The 22,256-nt window shown below is 37.2% G+C and overlaps 2 protein-coding genes across 8 annotated transcripts in view; one reads left to right on the forward strand and one right to left on the reverse strand.

Annotated features, from left to right (window-relative positions):
* Nucleotides 1-17,510, forward strand: part of LOC111514079 (uncharacterized) — a 46,882-nt gene extending 29,372 nt beyond the window's left edge. For 5 of the 7 annotated variants that reach the window (XM_074176122.1, XM_074176125.1, XM_074176123.1 and 2 more), the window contains 10 exons: nucleotides 1,584-1,658; nucleotides 5,646-5,711; nucleotides 6,892-6,957; nucleotides 7,024-7,074; nucleotides 7,382-7,468; nucleotides 11,898-11,918; nucleotides 14,160-14,219; nucleotides 15,295-15,354; nucleotides 17,229-17,279; nucleotides 17,338-17,510. In XM_074176122.1, coding sequence (XP_074032223.1) covers nucleotides 1,584-1,658; nucleotides 5,646-5,711; nucleotides 6,892-6,957; nucleotides 7,024-7,074; nucleotides 7,382-7,468; nucleotides 11,898-11,918; nucleotides 14,160-14,219; nucleotides 15,295-15,354; nucleotides 17,229-17,279; nucleotides 17,338-17,357 — 557 coding nt within the window. In that variant the 3' untranslated portion in view covers nucleotides 17,358-17,510. Of the gene's footprint in view, nucleotides 1-1,583; nucleotides 1,659-5,645; nucleotides 5,712-6,891; nucleotides 6,958-7,023; nucleotides 7,075-7,140; nucleotides 7,257-7,381; nucleotides 7,469-11,897; nucleotides 11,919-14,159; nucleotides 14,220-15,294; nucleotides 15,355-17,228; nucleotides 17,280-17,337 lie in introns of those variants that run through there. The other 2 variants (XM_074176126.1, XM_074176128.1) reach the window with 2 other exon arrangements.
* The window catches only part of rsh (Rap GTPase activating protein radish), a 226,947-nt gene that overhangs the window by 67,447 nt on the left and 137,244 nt on the right, over nucleotides 1-22,256 (reverse strand). The window lies entirely within an intron of this gene.

The following is a 22,256-nucleotide window of genomic DNA, read 5'->3' on the forward strand; positions in this document are numbered from 1 at the left end:
ATACTAACTATGCTGACATAGTTTATAAGCTGTGCTTGAGAGGGAACGGTTTTATGAAAGCGGTGACCCCTCAAGCACATGCCACCCCTCATATCAGGGATGAAAAGCGTTTTGTTCACTACGCTTGTCTTGTCATTAAGATCTTGGCTTGTGGACTACCAAAGTACTTCGCCTCCAAAATAGTTCAAAGGGAGAACATTCACAACAGATCGTCGAGGAATACAAGTGACAGATATAAATGACAGGCATTTTTTTTATTCAGTACCTTGTCTGCTGAATAATATCCCCTCAGATTTCTTAATTTATCTGCTCCTACTCTGAAGACAAATCTCAAAGAGGCTATCCTGAATGGGCAAATGAATTCGATGAATTTCAATTCTATCAGTTTGTTTGTTTCAAATGTTTTTTAACTGTCTTTTGGGTTTGGTTGTAAACGTACTTGGTCCCTTTTGTATGTGATTCTGTATTTTATGACACAATAAATACTTACTCCTTACTTATCACTCATTATTATAAATTGATGGAAGGAGATAATAATGGAAAATGAGAAATGATACTTTCTATGTTTTTGACCACTTTTATTTGAAACTAACGTTACTGCAGGTTGCGGTGGAGATCGAATAGATCCACTCACTTCTGACCTAACCTAACTACCTTGAATACTAACAAATTACACAGTGTGTCAATTTTAAAACTTTCAATGGGTTATATCTCACGTACGAAAGCTGATATCGAAAAATGCTTGAAACCGTTTCTAGGATAGTAAGGAGGAACTAAAATGACATAAACTCACCCCCATCAATCCCCTCGGCCCCACCCACCAAAACTCAAAAAGTTTAAATTACAAACCTCTACTTGTGATACAATTGGAAAGACTATAAAAATGCTATCCAATGGTATAAATAATAATTGTGAAACTTTGGCTTGAATGGAATGGAATTGAGGTTTTTTTTTTGAACTACAATACAAACAATATATCCCATTGTTAGTTTCAAAATTGACACACTGTATATGATACCCAGAAATCTCGGAATAATAAGACATTTCCAATTCTAATTGAAATTTACGCCATTGAATTTTGTGCGGAGAGATTGGAAGAGTCCAAGCTCATACGCAAGTCAATAAAAATATTCTCGGGCAGTCAAGCGACGTTGGAAACTTTTGGCTCCTACCAAGCAACGTCTAAATTGGTAGCAAATTGCCAAAAACGCGAAAGTCCTTGTGAGCGATGCGAAATCCACTGCCTCGGATTCTCCTGCACACTCTCACAGACAGCAGCGATGTTTTCGGCAGATCTTACGTCTTGTCTACTCACAGGTGTCGGTCGTTCGTTTAGTGAACCAGTGAACCCAAATTTATTCCCCACATTCTCAACAGTTCTCTCGGTAGGACGAATACGGCGAACGTAAAATGGTCGAAGCGCGCGGTACGTTGTACGAATCAGAACACCCATTTTGATAACACAATTTTATTGTTGTTGTTAAATGCTATATCCGTCCATGGTGAAAATTCGGAAATCCTGAAAATCCATTGTTTTTTTTTCTGTAGCTTATTGCATAAGTTGATCAATATATATTTTATAGATGCTATACGACGCCTGGGAAAACTACCCAAAAAAATTGTCAAGAGACATGTGAATCCAGTGAAAAAAGTTAAAGGTAAGTTAAAACAGCTTACGTGCATCAATTCCGCAATTAGTATTCAAGATTTTCTGTTACACAACTTCATGAGAGTAAACACATCATATGGCTTGAGGCGCATAGACATTTGTAACAAAAATAATTCGTAATGCAACAGCAAAAACGTTACGTTACGGATGATGGAGTCTTGCACTTCGACCGTAACTTCGACACGCGACAGTTTTCAGTTTGTTGAATACTCTGCGACAAGTTAAGCCGAGTATATACAGTGCATTTCAGTTACAATGAGCCACCCTGAATAGATCATTCCATCTTAAAACCGTGAAAAAATCGTAAAACATGTCAACTTTCGTTTTCAATAAAGCATATTTCTACAAAAAATCAACTCATTATAGGTTACCTCCACTCCATAACAGCCCACATGTCAAAAATTTCAATAAAAAAAAAATAGTCTTAGTTGACAGGATTTTCAGTTCTGTATCCAACCATGTAACATTTTTGACATAACAGCGATAAGCAATGCCAGAAGAAATAAAATATTAAAATGTTTCAACAGTTTTGTCCGTTTTGATGAGTATAACTTGAAATGAAATTTCTCAGTGAATACCTACTTAATTCAATTGAAATAAGCATAATTTGAATCAGTGGTTTTTTGCCAACGTAAGGCAAATCGAGTAAATCCGTCAGCATAAAAGAGATGGGTAATCGAGATTCGATGAAGCCGACGAAGGCGATTTTTGCAATTGGCGAAGGTTCTACCGGTGAGAAAGTTATTCACTATTCTATCTGAATGTGTTACCCTGTTGTGTGTCTTTTTATACGGCCTGAACGCCTCAATACAGGTACTTCTGTTGCATATAACAACGATGTCAATGAAGACAAACTTAGTTAGGTCATGATTTGGAACCCCAGGAATGGGGTTAGACAATGCATCAAGAACTCCTGGAACCAATTACGACAATTTTGGCACCTTGTCCAGAGGAATTGCTCAACATAATATGCTGCAACTGCAAGAGTGTTTGAGATTCGCGATGTGGATGCAGTAAATTGGGAATGTAGTGATCTTAAGCTTGTGGCCAGTACAATAGGCAAGCTTGTCTCAATGCTTTAGCATATCACAGCGATGTCAATGAAGACAAACTTGGTTAGGTCATGATTTTGAACCCCAGGAATGGGGTTAGACAATGCGTCACGAACTCCTGGAACCCATCACGATAATTTTAGCACCTTCTCCAAAGGAATTGCTCAACATAATATGCTGCAACTGCAAGAGTGTTTGTGGTTCAACATGTGGATGCAGGAAATCGAGTTGTAGTGATCTTCAGCTTGTGGCCAGTGTAATGGGCAAGCTTGTCTCAATGCTTTAGCATATCACAGCGATGTCAATAAAGACAAAGTTGGTTAGGTCATGATTTGGAACCTCGAGAATGGGGTTAGACAATGCGTCACGAACTCCTGGAACCCATCACGATAATTTTAGCACCTTCTCCAGAAGAATTGCTCAACATAATATGCTGCAACTGCAAGAGTGTTTGTGGTTTAACATGTGGATGCAAGAAATCGAGTTGTAGTGATCTTCAGCTTGTGGCCAGTGTAATGGGCAAGCTTGTCTCAATGCTTTAGCATATCACAGCGATGTCAATAAAGACAAAGTTGGTTAGGTCATGATTTGGAACCTCGAGAATGGGGTTAGACAATGCGTCACAAACTCCTGGAACCCAACACGATAATTTTAGCGAGAAGAGGAATTGCTCAACATAATATGCTGCAACTGCAAGAGTGTTTGTGGTTCGCGATGTGTATACAGGGAATTGAGCATGTAGTGATCTCAAGCTTGTGGCCAGTATAATGGACAAGCTTGTCTCAATGATTTAGCATATCACAGCGATGTCAACGAAGACAAATTTGGTCAGGTCATGATTTGGAACCCTAGGAATGGGGTTGGATAATGCGTCACGAACTCCTGGAACCTATCACGACAATTTCAGCACCTACTCCAGAGGAATTGCTCAACACAATATTCTGCAACTGCAAGGTTGTTTGTGGTTCACGATGTGGATGCAGGAAATCGAGGTTGTAGTGATCTTCAGCTTGTGGCCACTGTAATGGGCAAGCTTGTCTCAATGTTTTAGCACATAACAGCGACGTCAATGAAAAGAAACTTGGTTAGGTCATGATTTGGAACCCCAGGAATGGGATTAGACAATGCGTCACGAACTCCTGGAACAAATTACGACAATTTTGGCACCTTCGCCAGAGGAATTGCTCAACATAATATGCTGCAACTGCAAGAGTGTTCGAGATTCGCGATGTGGATGCAGGAAATTGGGAATGTAGTGATCTTAAGCTGGTGACCAGTATAATGGGCAAGCTCGTCTCAATGCTTTAGCATATCACAGCGATGTCAATGAAGACAAACTTGTTTAGGTCATGATTTGGAATGGGGTTAGACAATACGTCACGAATTCCTGGAACCCATCACGACAATTTTAGCACCTTCTCCAGAGGAATTGCTCAACATAATATGCTGCAACTGCAAGAGTGTTTGAGATTCGCGATGTGGATGCAGGAAATTGGGAATGTAGTGATCTTAAGCTAGTGGCCAGTATAATGTGCAAGCTTGTCTCAATGCTTTAGCATATCACAGCGATGGCAATAAAGACAAACTTGGTTAGGTCATGATTTGGAACCCCAGGAATGGGGTTAGACAATGCGTCACGAACTCCTGGAACCCATCACGATAATTTTAGCACCTTCTCCAGAGGAATTGCTCAACATAATATGCTGCAACTGCAAGAGTGTTTGTGGTTCGCGATGTGGATGCAGGAAATCGAGTTGTAGTGATCTTCAGCTTGTGGCCAGAGTGATGGGCAAGCTTGTCTCAATGTTTTAGCATATCACAGCGATGTCAATGAAGACAAACTTGGTTAGGTCATGATTTGGAACCCCAGGAATGGGGTTAAACAATGCGTCACGAACTCCTGGAACCCATCACAACAAATTTAGCACCTTCTCCAGAGAAATTGCTCAACAAAATATGCTGCAACTGCAAGAGTGTTTGTGGTTCGCGATGTGGATGCAGGAAATTGGGAATGTAGTGATCTTAAGCTTGTGACCAGTGAAATGGACAAGCTTGCCTCAATGCTTCAATATATCACAGCGATGTCAATGAATACAGAACCTTTGACCCCGAAATCATGAAGGAAGACCTGGAGATGAATAACGTTGAAGACGATCAAAAAAGAGACGACGATGATGAAGAAGAAAAATATATTTAAAATAATTATAGTTTTTATTAGTTTTTTCAATTTACACAATCATGAATATATATAAAATTTTTCAATGAAAACAATATTTAAGAATACCTTCCTATCTTTCTTTTTTTTTATTTATTGGAGTAGTTATTAGTATGAATCACATTGGAATTTATCTCGAAAACGATTGAAACGTATAAAAAACTTTTAAGACAAAAGTTCTAGGGAATTACATCCTCTACAATACAAAGATAACGAAAACCCATAGGAAACGAAAAATTTGCATAAAATGTCTAAAATATCGATTTTTGTGACCTTTGGCCAAGTTTATATATAGGTATCTCAAATTCCGATGTGAACTTGCTAAGATGACTGGACTATAATCGAAATGGACAACACCCGAAATGATTCTGGAACACGTTCGTTGTTATTGTTCATTTAGTTTGGTTATTTTTGAGTATCTCGCTCGTTTTTCATGAAAACTAAGAAGAATTATTCATTTAAGTTAATTCTCTAACGTTGAAAATTATTTTAAATCACAGATGGTGTCGCCGATGTTGCGGATATTAAAAAAGACGGATTTTTGTATGCATATGTTTTTTCTTACACTGATATTGCATTTTTTGGCAGAAAAAATATGTGATTTTGTTAATGATCACATGGAAATGAAAAATTTTTCAAATATTTGGATGGGACAATTACTGTTTTGAATCACGACCTAATTTCTCAAGAGATATTATCTGTTTTTCAGGTGGTATCCACGGCGCTGGACACATCCTGGAAGATATTTTGAAGTTTCCTATAAAAACAGTTAAATGTGAGTTTTCATTTCCTTTTATTCACAATAAACATACAGTGTGAATACTTGAAAACGAAAATGATAAATTCGTTATTATGTACGGATGAGAATAAAAAACGTAATATCCATTATCAAAAAATTCAAAACTGATTATTAGTCACTAAAAAGCCACAGTGACATCGGTCGAAATTAAATGACAACTAGTGAAGCCATTTCAGCAGAAAATGAAATAAACAATAATACCGGAAGTTAGTTCCAAATATTGTCCCTCTTAACTATTTCGTGATTTAGACTTGTAATTCGTATTTGCAATTTGCCAGACGTGAAAATCCTTTGGAGTTATGTCAGGAGAGCGAGGAGGTTATTGTTCATATGGGCTATTTCTACCAAACAAACGTAATGGAAAATCTATTGAAATAAATCTATTGGATAAATACATTTGAAGAGTTTTAAATAAAATGATCATGTCAATGAGAACAGGTATTTTTCGGTCTGTAAAATATTTTCAAATCCTTTTGTTTGGCTATTATAGTTCATAGAATTAACGGAAGTAGGCTTTGCTTTAGAGGCGTCTGGCAAATGAAATATGATTGGCTGTTGGCTGGTGAGGTTGAATAATTCAGTTTTAACTTTTATGTTGTGTCTTAGTACTTCAACAATTGTTGCAAAAATTTCATAAAAAGTTAATAGAAGGAAAAAGAGGAGTTGTGTTACCTTCGAAAACAAATATTTGCCATCTGAAGCTTTCTTAATGTCGACAATTCTGTCGGTTTAGAACCATCAGATTTGGTTATGTTTTTCTTCTCTCTCCAACTCATAAAATTTTCAAAATTATATACATATTTTTCTCTTGATTTTGCTGACAATACATTATTCATCGCAATATTTGCTTGCTCGGCAATATATGGTGGGGTAGCATAAATTTCTTGGTCGTTAACACTCATTAAGGATTTTTACGAGATACTAAATGACAGCTTATAATTAAAACAAGTGGTTGCTGATTCACGGATATAACTAGATTCATTACCAACCCACAAACAAATTATTGAGTCCAGTGGTGGCTCGAGACACAATTGAGCCAACATAAAAATGTACGCCACTGACGTTTCTTGCAACATTCATTTCTTGAGTACTTTCACTTCCTTAAAATATCTATTATCGTTTTTGGTTATCAATCAGAGACTATTTATATTTTCAGATGTTGCCAATGGCGCCGAAAATGTTGTGGAAAAGGTTCTAAAAGGAACTAAACATGTCGTGAAGGGTACGTACACTTACTTTCACTTTCTAAAGTATTATATACATTCAATGGTGATATTATTGTTTATAGGAACAACTCATATCGTCAAAAGAGATGTGGAACCGAAGGAGGCACTTCAAGGTGAGTGGAGACAGACTCATAATGATACTTAGATTGACAAAAACTTAATAATATCTCGTTGTGTAGGATGACAGAAGAAGACGGATGATTGGCCGTGTGAACATTTAAATTATGAATAACCACATTCATATGTTTACATTTTATTATTTGATATAACGGGAAAATAAAACCATTGCATTAATTATTGTTAGTTCTTTACCCTACAAATCACGAATCAATTAAAGAAAAACTGTGGAATAATCAGTACTGCGTTTTTAAAGAATGCAGCTCATTATTTTTCAAAGAAAAAATGTGAATAATATTGTAGATATTGCGGAAGCAGTGGAAGATTACATCATACCTCTTGGAAAAGACACTTTACAAATTGGAGGTGATGTGAGGAGTTTAATTGTAGGTAAGTTATGAGTTTCATATCATACTTAATAGTTTTCTCTGGAAGAACTCATCCCCAGAAATATGTTTTTTTTGTAAATTACTCATCGCCTTCAGCCTTACCTCCAAAATTTGAGATAGCCCTTGATTCTCTGATTCAAACTGAAATATTTTGATTTTTATTGACCTCACGAAAATATTTTTTCAGTTATACTAAGAACAATATCGAGCCTGAATCAAATTAGCGTTAGGAAAGTTATGGTTTATTCTTCCCTATCTGTGTCAAAATTATCATTTGGGTTTGTTGGTCATGGGCGGCATGTTTTAATGTCTGGCGTTTCGTCTACGACTGAGGTAGATATCATTGAAGTCATTGAGGATAACCAAACAAATGGTAACAAACTCCGAAAATAGGCAGTTTATTTCAGACCTAAGTGCATGTTTATCAAGCAGTTATGTCCATATAGTTTTTATGCCACACTTCACTATTTTCAATCTAGTGTCATTTACCGATCTCAACAATTTTAGTCACATTTTTCATTAATTTCATAGCCATTCTTCACTAGATGTTTCTGGTCTTCGAAGTCGGATAGAAGCTGCTTGTTCTTTGAAACGTCTTTCAACGGCACGCTTAGTCTGACCGATATATTTCAAGTACATTTATTTCTCCAACATCTGGTCCTTCTAGGTTTGTTAACAGGACCAAGCGGAGAACATCATGGTCTGAATCCGATGTTAAAGGAGTCATTTAGTCGACGCCCATTTTCTGTGCATACTCGACTTTTTTGGTCCACGAGTATCTAGGTTCACCACGACATAGTCGTGACATAGCTTTCTACGACGAGAATTGATCTGTTAAACTAATGTTTCCTCAAGTATATCCGAAAAAGAGCCCTTCACCAAAAACATCAATTTTTGTAACATATGAAAAATACACAATTATCAATTGAATATATGTATTGTTTACGTTTACAGGATATGTATCCCTCTGTTCAAAACATGAGGTGAAGTTTAATTTTCCTCGAAAACTATTCATTTGGTTATCAATTTTTATTTTGTCCCATTCAAATCAGTCCCCTCAGATATAATACACTTGTGTCAGCGTGTTTTCTAATCCTCAAAACCAGTTCTGATATGCACTTCGAACTCTCTCAGCGATTCAATTATTATTTCCTCAATCTTCGCAAATCGCCGTCCATCTATGGGTCTGTTCAATATTGGGAACAGGAAAAAAGTCACAGGTGGCCAAATCCGGTGAATACGGTGACTGAGGTTAGTAGATGAACAAAGCGGATTCTGGAACGGAAGTGGCTTATCAGTGTTAACGGTGGCGTTATCGCTGTTTGGAATATAACTAGTCGAGTGCGCTTGGAGTGATATGAGAACAATACTAATTGGGTATACAGAATGTTGTTCTCTGTATCAGAATCTGTCGAGTAGGGATGGTGAGTGTCGGGCCACAGCACTCAGGCCACATGTGACCCATTGTACATCCTCCCGAAGAGTTGTCCTCCTAGGTCATCGTCCATGCCAGGTGGACAGGTCACTAGGAGACATTTTCTTTATATCGGCAGGTGTAGGCCAAGACTCACCGAATATTGACGATAACTTCGGACACTCGTATAGGACATGCCTGACAGTTTCATCTTCCTGTTCACACATCCTGCATAGAGGTGTGTCCACTAGCCCCATATTATGGAGGTGTTTCCTTAGATGGCAGTGGCCAGTCAGAGATCCTACTGTTGAGCGTGGATTTTTACTGGTAATCGTCAGATATTTCTTCAACGCCAGCTTCCCAGGGTCGCCAAGGGTGATTCTCGCAGGATTGCGTCCTTTGATTTCATCCCATCTCTTTAGGGATTGAGCATGGGTGTAACGTTTCGCTAGTTCCGCAATTGTTGGAGTCATCAGGCCGTAGGTGCCACTGGGTCCTAAAATTGTCAGTCCAGCCGCTTCCTTCGCTAAAGAGTCGGCAATGCGATTACCTTTATTTCTGCCGTGTCCTTTAATCCACCCCAGGATAATGTTATTATCTACCGAGGCTTTGGCTGAACTTTGGTGGCACTCTAGTACTAGCCCTGAGGTACTAGCCCTGAGGGCTGAGGTAGCCCTGTTCAAGGCTAATAGGACGTGTCTGCTATCAGTGCAGACTGCTATGTCTTTGCCAGAAATTTCTTTTTTGGTCATTTCTTTCGTGGCGATTGAGATACCAGCCAGTTATGTTTGAACCACGCTGGTATTTTTTCCCATTTCCCATTTGATTCTTAGTCTTAGTGATCTGGAGTGTTGTTTCGAAACACATCAATCCAATGCTATAGAGGGTGTGCAGCGTTGAAGAAAAAAAACATGGTTGCTAGCATTAAAAAAATGATTGTCATTGAGGTGTACAAGGTGTGTGTATCGTTAAAGAAAACACATGGCTGCCTGCGTTAAAGCAAGAAAAAAACATAGCCGTCATGAGGTATACAGGGTATGTGCGGTTTTGAAGAAAAAAAACATGGCGACTGTTTGTCGAAATACATTAGGTATACAGAGTGTTGTTTCAAAATACACCAATCAAATCATATACAGGAAGTGCCGCGGAAAAAAAACATGGTTGCCAACGCTAAAGAAAAAAACATGGCGTTAATGTGTACAGAGTATCTCAAAAAACATCATTTAAAAAAACATGACGTCAATGGTCAAAAATTCCGAACGAGTAACGAGTGAGCAGGTACATTTTCGAGATTCAGAAGCCAGGAGTAGTTTCTCCACAAGACCGGATGTTTCCTTCGTATTACTTCTCGCAAGCGGCGCAAACATTCAAGATGATACTCCTTACTAACCGTATGATCATGTGACAAGAGCTCCTATGCACTATGCCATGGTAACACAATGAAACAATGAGCAAAACCTTGACATTTAATTAAACTTGGTCTGCTTTTTTTTTGTCCTGGCTCTGCTTGGTTCTTCCATTGGGATGACTGGAATTTAGTTTCGATGTCATAACCATATACTCATGATTCGTCACCAGTTATGACTCTTTTATGCAAATCTGGATCGCCGTTGAGGTCATTCATTAATTCCTGAGCTCATGCTACGGTAGATTTTGGTTATAATTCAGTAATTTTGATACAAACTTTGCTGTGAGGCGCATGAAGCTCAAAATTTACAAAAAAATTGCATGGCATGAGAGAACCAATATGCCGACCTCCTCAGCAACTTTTCTGACAATTTTCTTCACTTTCTCAACTTTTTCACAGGTTGTTGATGTGCTGAAGTGTCCTGGGCAAGCGTCGTAATCTACATTTTCTCGACCTTCTGTGAAAGGCTTGTTACACTTGTAATTTTTTTTCAATTGAGAGTAGTCACCGTATGCCACTGACAACATTTCGAGTGTTTTTGAGCTCACACAATTTTTATACACGTTTTATACAAAATCTGATGCAAATTCTTTGATGCATTTATTTAGATAGTATGAAATCGCTGAACACGCAAAACACTTCTAACTTTTATGCCCCTCATCAACAAACTGAACAGCTGAAACTGTAAATAAACAGTCTACGTAGATATCATTTATTAGAAAAAATTTCAGCAGTGACTCTTCCACAATAAATGGTATTCGATCTTCGAAGTCTTGTTTTTAGGAACGTCTTTAGACGAAAGTTTGACCTGGAGCGGTCATATCCAGAAGGTCTGCAACAAACTCAATTCCGCATATTACTCAATCAAACAATTGAAAAACACTCTAGATAATTTTGGATTGATGAATGTCTATTTTTCTATGGCTTATTCTCACATCAGCTTTTATATCATTTCTTGGGGATGTGCAAGGGAATTTCCACGAGTTTTTGTTGCTCAGAAAAGAGACTAATTTTTAATATAGATTTTCAAGATAGTTGTAGACCAATTTTCTTAAGAGAGGGCCTATTGACGGCACCTTCTTTATTTATCTTGAAGTGTGTCACATACAAAACGGCTCACTTTAGATGCTCCCCACTATTTAATACAACAAACTGTTATAATAACTTGCCGGCATCTATTAGGAAAATCGAGTCAGATAAACTTTTTAAAATTGAGGTGAAGAAACTTCTCTTACAGAAGTGTTACTACAGTCTCGAGGAATTCTTGCACGACACTTTTTCATGACATTTTGAGAGTATTTGCTAGAGCTTCTCCGATTTTTTATATAATACTTCTATGTTGTGAAAGTTTGTGGACGTGAACCATATTTATTGTTTTTGTTTTGTTCAACTTCTGTAGTTTTATTTTTGTTTTTTAATTATGACACATGTACTCAATGTACCAAAGTGTCAAATAAATAAATAAATAAATAATACAATTTGTTATATCGAAAACATTTTCATATCCTCCTGGTTATCACAGTGGAAGTCAAAATTCATCTAACTGTCCAAAAAGACATGTCATCACACATAAATCATACAAAAATTGACAGCTATTTTCTTTTACAGATGCAGCTAAACCTATGACAAGTAAGTTCCGATTAGTGGATATGTGTCTCAAACACACATTTATGGCACTTTCCAAAACTAACGTTTTGGAAAGTGTATGATTAAAGGTATTTCAAAAAGAGTTTGAGAAATGAAAGTTGAACTCATCAACTTTTTATCAAATTCTTTTTTTGAGATAATCAACCAGGCCCTCAACCCTTGGACGATAGATAGCTTCCATCCTTCGAGGCTTCGAATTAGTGTTTGTTGCGTTGCAATGTTTATTTTTGTTAATAGTTTTTCTTTCGCGACTTCTCACACGTCTATATCTATAGTTCCAGACATCCTCGACACGATTTGCATCCGGGGAGCATGCTTAATAGTTGCATATTATGACGAATACGTGAAGAAAATACAATTTCATTTGATAATTCCTAAACTTGAAATGATTGAAGAAACATTTCATAGAGAATTAACCAACCTTGCACATAGGAATGTTTTGTGAGTCATCCAACAGCTGTATTTTACCACAGATGATAGACACATAACATTTTTTCCCTCGTATAATGTGTATGAAACGGGCCTTACTAGAAAATTTGTTCGATGTGGAATATTCGGGGATGAATTTTCTTTAAGATCGAGCTGAAAATAAAGAAGTTATTCCATATAAAGATTTGCGAATAAGGTGACTGTTTTTTATGCACCTGAGTGTACAAGAAAAATAGGAAAATTAATCAAAACAGGAACATTAATCAACAGTAAAAGTGAAAAAGAAAAACTGATCAAAGCACTGCATTCAGTCTCGTGGAATAATAATTGAAATTTATGTAGGACATTTCATAATTGGTATTGAACTGGACACTACACGTGTCCACGTGTCCAAGCACACAATCTGAAACGCTGCAGAAGGTTTGTAACATCCGAATAGAGATGGAAAATGCAGGACGCCATAAAGGAGTCCCGAAGAGGGGATAATATATTTGGGATGCAACAACTGAGAAGTTGATTTTTCTGTTCCTACGGAATCACAGGTCCTGAGAGACACAGAGGCAAATATCTGAGTTTGAAAATAACTTGAAAAAAGTGTCACAAATAAGTATGGCGACATGGATCCTGTCATGTGTTTTTGTAGAGAGCCTTCGCCAATCAGGACCAGGCAAAAACGGCCTTTTCCGATTTCATCGAATCCCGAGCATACACTCTTTATACTGACGGGATCAATCGACATGTGTCATGTTGGTGGAAGTGCAGTGATTCAAATGGCGCTTATTTCAATTGAATTGAATTAGTATTCACTGAGATATTGCAGTTTAAAGCAGACTCACAAAAAGGGACAGAACTCAAAATGTGTTCTTTCATGTGAATTTGTTAAAGGTTTATTTCTACTGAATGCCTCCAATTGCACATTTTATATAACGAAGCGCTGGTGGTATTATCAATAAACTCAATAAACAAACTCATTGGGGCAATGGGGAATGTTCCTCCTGACGAAAATCAAGTAGTTTTCATTGAAGAGCTCTAAAACAACGCATTTTAAACCTATCATTTCAACATTTTTCTTTAAAAAAGTATTTAAATACTTGAAAAAGAGAAATGAAATAATGAATTCAACATTTGAAGGGATTCGTTTCTATTTCACCATTTGACAACATTGGTTATAGCTAATAAAGGACAATGAATCTGTTACCTGTATGAGACAAACAAAGATGACATATTTCAGAGGCGTGCTGTTCTGTTCACTTATGTTCCGAGTTCTGTGACAAATGACATTTTGTGCACCTAACCTATCTTCCTCTATATAACTAAATAACGAAACAACTGTTGTTTATGTGGCTTGTGGAGTTGGTATTGAACTATAATTTATATTTTGCTTCAATTGTTGATTTATAAAGATAAGATAAGTAGAATATCTAGGTACGTATAAATTATTCAAACTTGATATAGACGCTGTTGCCAATATGTGAATTAGAAACAGATCCTTTGAAAAAAATTAAAACCCAACATTTGAAACATCAATTTGAATACTTTTCGAAGTGAATTTGAAAAATTCATGAATTAAACTCAACTTCATTTTGTTCAAACTTGCATTTGCTGTAATAACCCAAATTGAGGAACATTTCCCATTCTGCAGGGCCCATTATTAGATGAGCTCATTTAACGCTTGAGTGACGAAACGTTTACCGCTATTTATCCAATTATTCCTTTTGATGAGTTAAGTTCAATAGTTTAGTTTTAGCTGAAAAGTATACCCAGCACACACTAACTAGTTTTATTCTTACGCAGAAGCGTTGTCAGGAGCTGTTGGGAAAAAAAGCGATTCCTCTGAAGAAGAAGATAAAAAAGGTAAATAATCGAGACAAAGTAATTTGTAATTTGGTGGGCAGTACACCTCGAACTTCACTGTTGAAGAACTCTTTTATTTGGAGAACTGCGTTTATATGGAATAAACTGCCTGAGAACGTTTTTCCAAATAGATTCAATCTCCAGCGATTCAAATCCAATGTGAATCGTTACTTTCGCACAGGCACCGCTGTCACAGCGCCTTAAGGATTCTCCTGTAGTGCTTGTGTTTTGTCTTCGAAAAAGTGGTGGTCAGCGGCTGATGTGATTCTCTTCTTCAACCCATCAGAGCAGAATCCTACTGTGAGGATATCGACAAAATTTACCGAAAATAGCGTCAGTGGCAGCCAGCACTGGTCAACAGAAGAGGTCCGGTCCTGCTCCACAACAACGCCGTCCGCACGTTTCACAAATCATCGTTCGAAAATAAATGAATTGATCGCCAAAGTTCTGCCTCACGCACCATACTCTCCAGACCTCTTGCCGACCGACTACCATATTTTTGAGCATTCCGATAACTTCCTCACAGGCAGAACCTTCGCGAATCAGGACCAGGCAAAACGGCCTTTGTCGATTTCATCGAATCCTGAGCACACAATCTTCATATTGACGATATCAATCGACTTGTTTTACGTTGGTAAAAGTGCATTGATTCAAATGCCGCTCATTTCAATTGAATTGAGTCACTATTCACTGATATATTGCAGTTCAAAGCAGACTCATAAAAACGGACAGGACTTTTTGAACAACCTAATAGTAGCTGATCGTTTCCACTTCGAAGTTTTCCATTCGCTCAAAATATGTTTCCAGTTCTTTCATGTGAATTTGTTAGAGGTTTATTTGTACCGAATGCCTCCAATTGCACATTTTTCATAACGAAGCGCTGGTATTAGCAATAAAAGAACTCTTCCAGGCAATACTGCAGTGCCCATTATTAGAGGTAGCTCATTTAACGCCTGAGTGACAGAATGTTTACCGCTATTCATCCAATTATTCGTTTCGATAAGTTGGAATCAATAATTTAATTCTTGCTGAAAAGTATACCTAGCACACACTAACTAGTTTTGTTCTTACGCAGGTTCGTTGACAAGAGCTATCGAGAAAAAAAAGGATTCCTCTGAAGAAGACGATAAAGAAGGTAAATGATCGAGACGAAGTAATTTGTCATTAGGTGGCAGTCTGGTTCAGCTTTTGATTAGTGTATTCCATTGGGAATACTCAGTATACTTAAATTTTTATATTTATAAACTACTGGGGATTTACTGAACGTATCAGGAGTTCTCAGGTTGAGAGGTTGCAATTTTCGAATGAAATACTGATGAATACTTGACTTATCTATCCCTTCAAATCGACCATAGTAATATTCATCGAGAGGATTAGGATAGATGAACTAGGTCCTTCAAAACTTCGTGTGAGTAATTCAAATATCTGTGACTGACCCAAGATTCCATTCTGACGTAGCACCACCATCCGGACGGGTTGAAGATAAAGATGTAGGCAACATTGGTGCTGAACAGAGCATCTACCAAACGACATAGATGCTAATAATGAGGCACTCTCTTTATAAATAACAATAACCATCATAGCACCAAGCGTTTCTTCTGCTACTATGGTAAATCTATTCAGAAATAAAGGAGTCAACTGATAGGTAGTATGTGGATTGCTTCGTGTTCACTTTCTTTTATACTAGTAGGGTATAGTGGGGGTGAGCTATCCATGACAGTGCCCAGTTCCGATTGGTTCGCACTTGAGACTAGGTTGTTTTGATTGGTCTACGTTGTTGATGGAACGAAGATCTACTACTCAGAAAGGCCGAAAATGGACTAAAATTAAACTATTATCGGCATTCCATCAGCAGCATATCTTTCAACAATTTGGACCAAACAGAACCGCCTAGTCCACGTGTGGACTAAGTAGAAGTGAGCATCTTGTTTACGACTCACCCATACAATCCTCAACTAGTATGAATACGAGTAAACACTGTCAATGCTAGTCTCGGAGGAATTCCAGGACATCATCGATGAGTTTCCGCTGGAGATCGGGTAGTGGATGGTCCACAGTCCGGAGCCACACTAAAGTTCGCCATACTCGCCTTTCCTCACCCCAGTCTTACCTGAACCATGACCCGCCATCAATCGACCACCAGCTACTATATCCGGACCATGCTCCGAACTTTGTTTTAGGACAACACCACTCATGGAACAAGAACCGCAATACCCAAGGACCATGAGAAACCCACTAACTCCACTAACCTACAATTGAGTGCATAGTAATTTCATGAATATGTTGATACTAACCATTAGGTATACTAACCCAGGTTGAGACAACCAATACTGCTAAGTAACCCTGTCCCTGAAGAGCCATAAGCCTATAGCAATATTCCCATATGAAAACAATCGATTTGAATGTGAACTTGAATCCTAGTCAGTCGTGACTGAGACTTCGATATACCATACTGAGCCGACAAGAGTACTAGACATGAATAATCAATCTTTGGATATAGGCCTCAAGCCAGCTGCATAGCTACCAAAATCATTGATACGAAACCAGATCAGAAAATGGGTTGAATAGAAATGAAAAATGGGGAAAGAACCCAAAAATTGCTTTAACAAAAGAGTGATCAGCAGAGGGGGTGAAAATCTTGGTTATTCGAAGCGGAATTGAAGGATTTCCGGATATGGTATTGTCATTAAGGCCATTGGTACGAAACCAGATCAGAAAATGGGTTGAATAGAAATGAAAAAATACAGGAGCTGTCTGAGCAAAGTACCAAAAAATGGCTTCAACAAACGATTGTTTAGCTGTGGTGTTCGGAAATCTCAGTTATCCAAAGCGAAATAGAACGATTTTTCATAAGTTATTGCCACTAAAGTCACATTGATTTATATCTTTCATGTTAGTTCTATATTCGAAAACCACTGATAAAACATTTAGACCTTAGGAGTAATTTTTCCGGATAACTTTTCCATTATCGCCCCCTTCGTGCTTTATATATTTATTTTCATTTTCCAGGAACGAGTCACATAATCCAACCCATTGTCAAAGAAGCTGGAAAAATGATAGGTGAGTTGGTCAGCAAGGTTCCTCTTAGAAATGCTGACATATGAATATTTTTTTGCAGTTAGTGCTATGACTGGATAGATTTGATTCAAGAAGATATATATCACGGATAATCACGATGAAAATGGTGAAATGCAGTCATATATATTCAGTACGTTAATTTGGGAATAATTTTAATTTTTTCTTTCAACGACGCAATTGTCACAAATTGTTAATAAAAGTTATACTTATCAACGTTCATGTTTATTTTTCATAGATTTTTGAGTAATTATGGATACAGAACGATAATAATAACATTATCGTCTAGTAGTTACCCATTTACAGTGGAAATAATTATTTCTGTGCACTTTTGGTGGAATATTACCCCCAAGTCTTTGATATCATTACATTTCTGTAGAACTGAAACCTGAATAACATACAGGTATTCATAAAAAATTATATTTTGAGTATGAGAGCCTAGGGTAAAATGACCATTGATTTGTATTCACATGTACTCCAAAATTGCGATCTGATGTCGATTCTATGAGCTAATGTATAGAGAAACGTTTGTCAAAAAGGTTTCTCAAATATCCTCAGTTTCCAAATTGACCAGTACTAATGTAAGATAAGTATACAATGGAACAAATCCTGAAAAATATGAGATGATTTCTATGATATTAGAAGTGATTTTTTCTCAATTCGTGTTGGTGAGAAAAGCACTAGAATTCAGATAAAAGTTCCCAGAAGCTGTAAGAGCTATTACAGATTGCCATTATGTTGGCGATTATTTGGGCAGTTTCGATACGGTATAAGAGGCTAAAACACTCACATCTGGTGTATTCAAAGAAGAAGGATGAGGAGTTTTCATGAAAAAATGGTTGAGGCTTTTGTGGCCAAGGTTTTTAGTATCACTTTTTCCGGGTTTGGACGCCGTGGATTTTTGGAATTTCTTCCTGATGTTCCGCTGGCGTGACAGGCTAGCTTCCTCAGAAATCTATACAACCTGAGTGGATATTTCCGATGACTGGATATTACGGCTGGATATTAACTCAGGATGTATAAACTTCTGAGGAAGCTAGCCACTCCCGCTAGTGAAACGTCAGAAAAAAATTCGAAAAATTCAAAGCCTTCAAACCCGGAAAATAGTGACACAGGAGGTTTCATCATTCGAAATTTGTCGAGTAACTCAGGAAAACTCTTGAAAACCATTCAGATGAATATCGAGCTATAAATCAAAAAGAAATGGATTTGAAAAACGAATTATCAATACTTCTTCGAAGGATTCTAGGTTTGATTTGGAATCCTGATGAAGACAAATTGGGTTTTTCAATTAAATTGAATGAGGATGAACTTCACAACTTGAACAAAGCACCTGATATAAAAAGAGATGTCTCGAGAACAGTGATGACTGTCTTTAATCCATTTGGGTTCTTGGACACCATCACAATCATTACAAGAATTCTGCTCCAGAATGTTTGGCTAACAAAAATGGATTGAAATGTTGACCTTACTGAAGATTTGTTTTAGTTTTTTAATTCATTCTGATTCAGTAATAACTAACGACACGACTCGGCTTTGCAGGATATATAGTGCCATCCAACAGGGATTTCCGAATATTGACAATTGAAGCTACATCTGTCAAATTAGTTGTCATTTATTAATGAAAGACCCTACTTTTCTGACAAAGTATGGCAACAACTTGTAACTGATAATAATAACCACGAACGAAAGTATGTTCACAATTATTAATTTCAATTTGAGAAAGAGATGAATACCAATCTACCTAAAGACAGCTCAAAAAATAACATTCTGAGTAATACACTTCGTGAAACAAAACCAACGCATTTGCAACCTTTCTTCATCACGCGTGTCGCATCAGTTCGTGAGGCCGCTTGAATTTATTTTATCGCGCGATGGTCTCAATTTCGCGATTATTCCTAAGACATTATTTGAAACTGTGTAATTCAAATGTGCAAAAAATATTAGAGATATTTACATTTGAATACGAGGCAGTCACACAAACGGCAGATAAGTTTATTATGACGATGTTCGATGAAGAACCTTGAAAGCCATATGACGTTTGAGGTTACGTGTTAAACCCATGGGAAAAAAATTCAACTGTAAAACTAAGATGGATGATTAGGGTTTGAGTTAGATTGGGATAGGTTAGGTTTAGGTTGCATTTGGCTGGTAGTTTTTTGTCCTCAAAACACATTACGGTTAAAAATTAAAACAAAGAGTCCATGTTAACGATCTTCGTTGACGAACGTTGAAAGCCATATAAGTTTCAAGGTTACATGTTGAACCTATGAAAGAACATTTCAATTGTGAAAATGAAATGGATGATTAGAGTTTAGGTTAGATTGGGTTACGTTAGGTTTGGTTTGGATTTGACTTGAGTCGAGTCAGATTTAATTCTCTGAGAGTTTCTTGTCCTCAAAAGTCATGTCATACAAAAAATGTGACAAACTGTCAATTATGACGAACGTTGAAAGCCATATGACTTTTGAGGTTACATGTTGAACCTATGGGAGGAAATTTCAACTGTTAAAATGAGATGCATGATCTGTTTTTCCGTTAACCAGCTGTCGCACCCCAACGAACGACAACCCTCAGAAGTCGAAACTTGTGCGAGCTGAGGATTACCGAGGTCTTACCTTTCAATGTGCGATTCCTAACACGGCTCAGATAAGGTTAAATTGCGGTAAGGTTTAAGTTGCATTCAACTGAGAGACAAATTTTGAGCAATTGTTGTGGAGATAATTAGGATTTTGGTAAGATTGGGCTTGTGTTGAAGTCAGCTGAGGTTAGGTTACTTTTTCTCATGTGAGAGTTTTTTGCTTTCACACCTTCATTTAGACGAAAAAAAATTCTCATACTCAACGTTAAATCTTGTTTTATGAATTTTTTATTCCTTGATATCGGTATATGTGCCTGGATACTTTTTGCCTTTTTTTGTTGAAGAATTCGAAAATATAAACTATCTCTGACTCAAGTGAATTTTCAACTATTGGGAAACTCACTGAGATGGAGCACTGAATACAAGTTTCGTGATAATTTCATAGAGCTGATGCAGTAGAAGCCTTCAAAATCGATATATAAACATGCTGAGACTTGGTGAATGCAGGAAATCTCTCTATAGATAATGCTTTTCTCTATCAAAATTGTATTCACCTTCAGCTGAAACGTGTTTCAGATCTGATGTTTAATTGAAATTATATCAACATTAAATCGGGACAGATTGAATGAGAGCAGATGGATCGATGAACAGCCGTTCGGGACAGATAGACTACTCGAGTATGAAGTGAAAAACGTGATTAGAACATATGTTTTTCAATGTGCCACGTTCATATGCAAAATGTTGGTCCAGATATAATACATGTGACAGAAATGACTGACACTCAAATGAAAACAAATATATCAATCAGGAATGTATCACTTACTCCAGGTTGAGAAAGGATATTGTAGGTGAATGATAATATTTGAAGGAGTTTTTGACGATGAAAATTTTGGTTCTTTTTTAAAACTTTTGTCTACACTTATTTTTCATGTATTTATATATGATGATCACAAGAAAACCTAAAACACTAATCCATCTGTAGTGGTCAGAATATAAAATTGCTGCCAAAAACTTCATGTCTTAATTCATATTTTTTTTTCAAAACACAAGCACTACAGGAAAATTCTTGAGGTGATCTAAGAGCGATGCGAAAGTAGCGATTCACGTTGGAGTTTATTCGCTGGAGATTAAATCCATTTGGGAAAACGTTCTCAGGAAGTTTCCTCTATATAAACGCAGTTCTCCAAATGAAAGGGTTCTTGAACAGTGGAGTTCGAAGTAAACTGAGTTCAACCTCAACTATGAGCATCCACAGTCTGTCGCGTATTTCTGATATGTACCTCTCCTGGTGGAATCGAATGTGCTGAGTCACTTATAAACACTTCCCGTGAAAGTATGTATAAAAGAGAGACAAATATCCAACCTTTCTTCGATGTTCCAGCCAGAGGTCTCCAAACTTTGAAACCTTCGGGCCATAATGATTTTTTCAGTTTGTTCCAAGTGCCAATTTCTGCCCTTAACTATATTTCTAGACTAGGATAGTCGCAAAGTGAGTGACCTAAGCAAACTTACGCTTTTTTTGCATTTCAATTATTATTGTGTATTGTGACACTTAACGACATCTAGTGGCGAGTAGTGGTACTATGTACTATCTTTTTCAGCTACCCGCTAGGTGGCATTAGGCGTAATTAAATATTTGAAATTACCGCGTTGGTTCGAGAAAGTTCTGGTTCTAGCTAGTGTATTCAGATCACCTCGAGATGGCAGTAATAATTGCTTATAAAAAAGCTAGCGGCGCAACTGCGAGTTAGTCTGCCTAGGAAAGGCGAAGGAAGCGAAACTGTCTATTGTGAAATAAAGTAACACCCGTCAATAAAAGTATTTTGATTTGAGTTATTGTTTTTATGTGTGATTTGTTAGTATGGAAAAGAAGCGAAAAATCGACAGTGAATGCAGAACGTTCCAAGAAAAATGGAACTTTCAAAGACTATAACATTAAACGACACTATGAATCGAAACATCTTCAAAGTTACTCCAAGTATACAGGAAGTTTGCGGAAGTAAAAATTTAAAGCTTTGAAACGCGGACTCAAATCGCAGCAATATTTGTTTACCAAAGCGAATACTGAACAAGAGTCTGCAACTCGCGCCAGCTTTCGTGTGACTCTTGAAATCGGAAAACGTGGCAAACCATGAAATATGACCCGAAAAGGTAAATTTATTCAAAAATGTCAGTTTGTCAGCAAACACCGTGGCTCGGAGGGTGCAAGACATCGCAGAAAATATATCATCTCAACTGTCTGACAAAAATGGATATCATGAGTGGTTTTCTCTAGCATTGGATGAGTCAACGGATGTGTCAGATACTGCTCAGGTGTTGATTTTTATTCGCGGAGTAGATAAAAGCTATGCAGTGTATGAATAACTTCTTGATATTGATAG

The sequence above is a fragment of the Leptinotarsa decemlineata genome, unplaced genomic scaffold (assembly GCF_025532065.1).
Source record: "Leptinotarsa decemlineata unplaced genomic scaffold, Ldec_3_MD MMD2_tig00001621_RagTag_RagTag, whole genome shotgun sequence".
Taxonomy (NCBI): domain Eukaryota; kingdom Metazoa; phylum Arthropoda; class Insecta; order Coleoptera; family Chrysomelidae; genus Leptinotarsa; species Leptinotarsa decemlineata.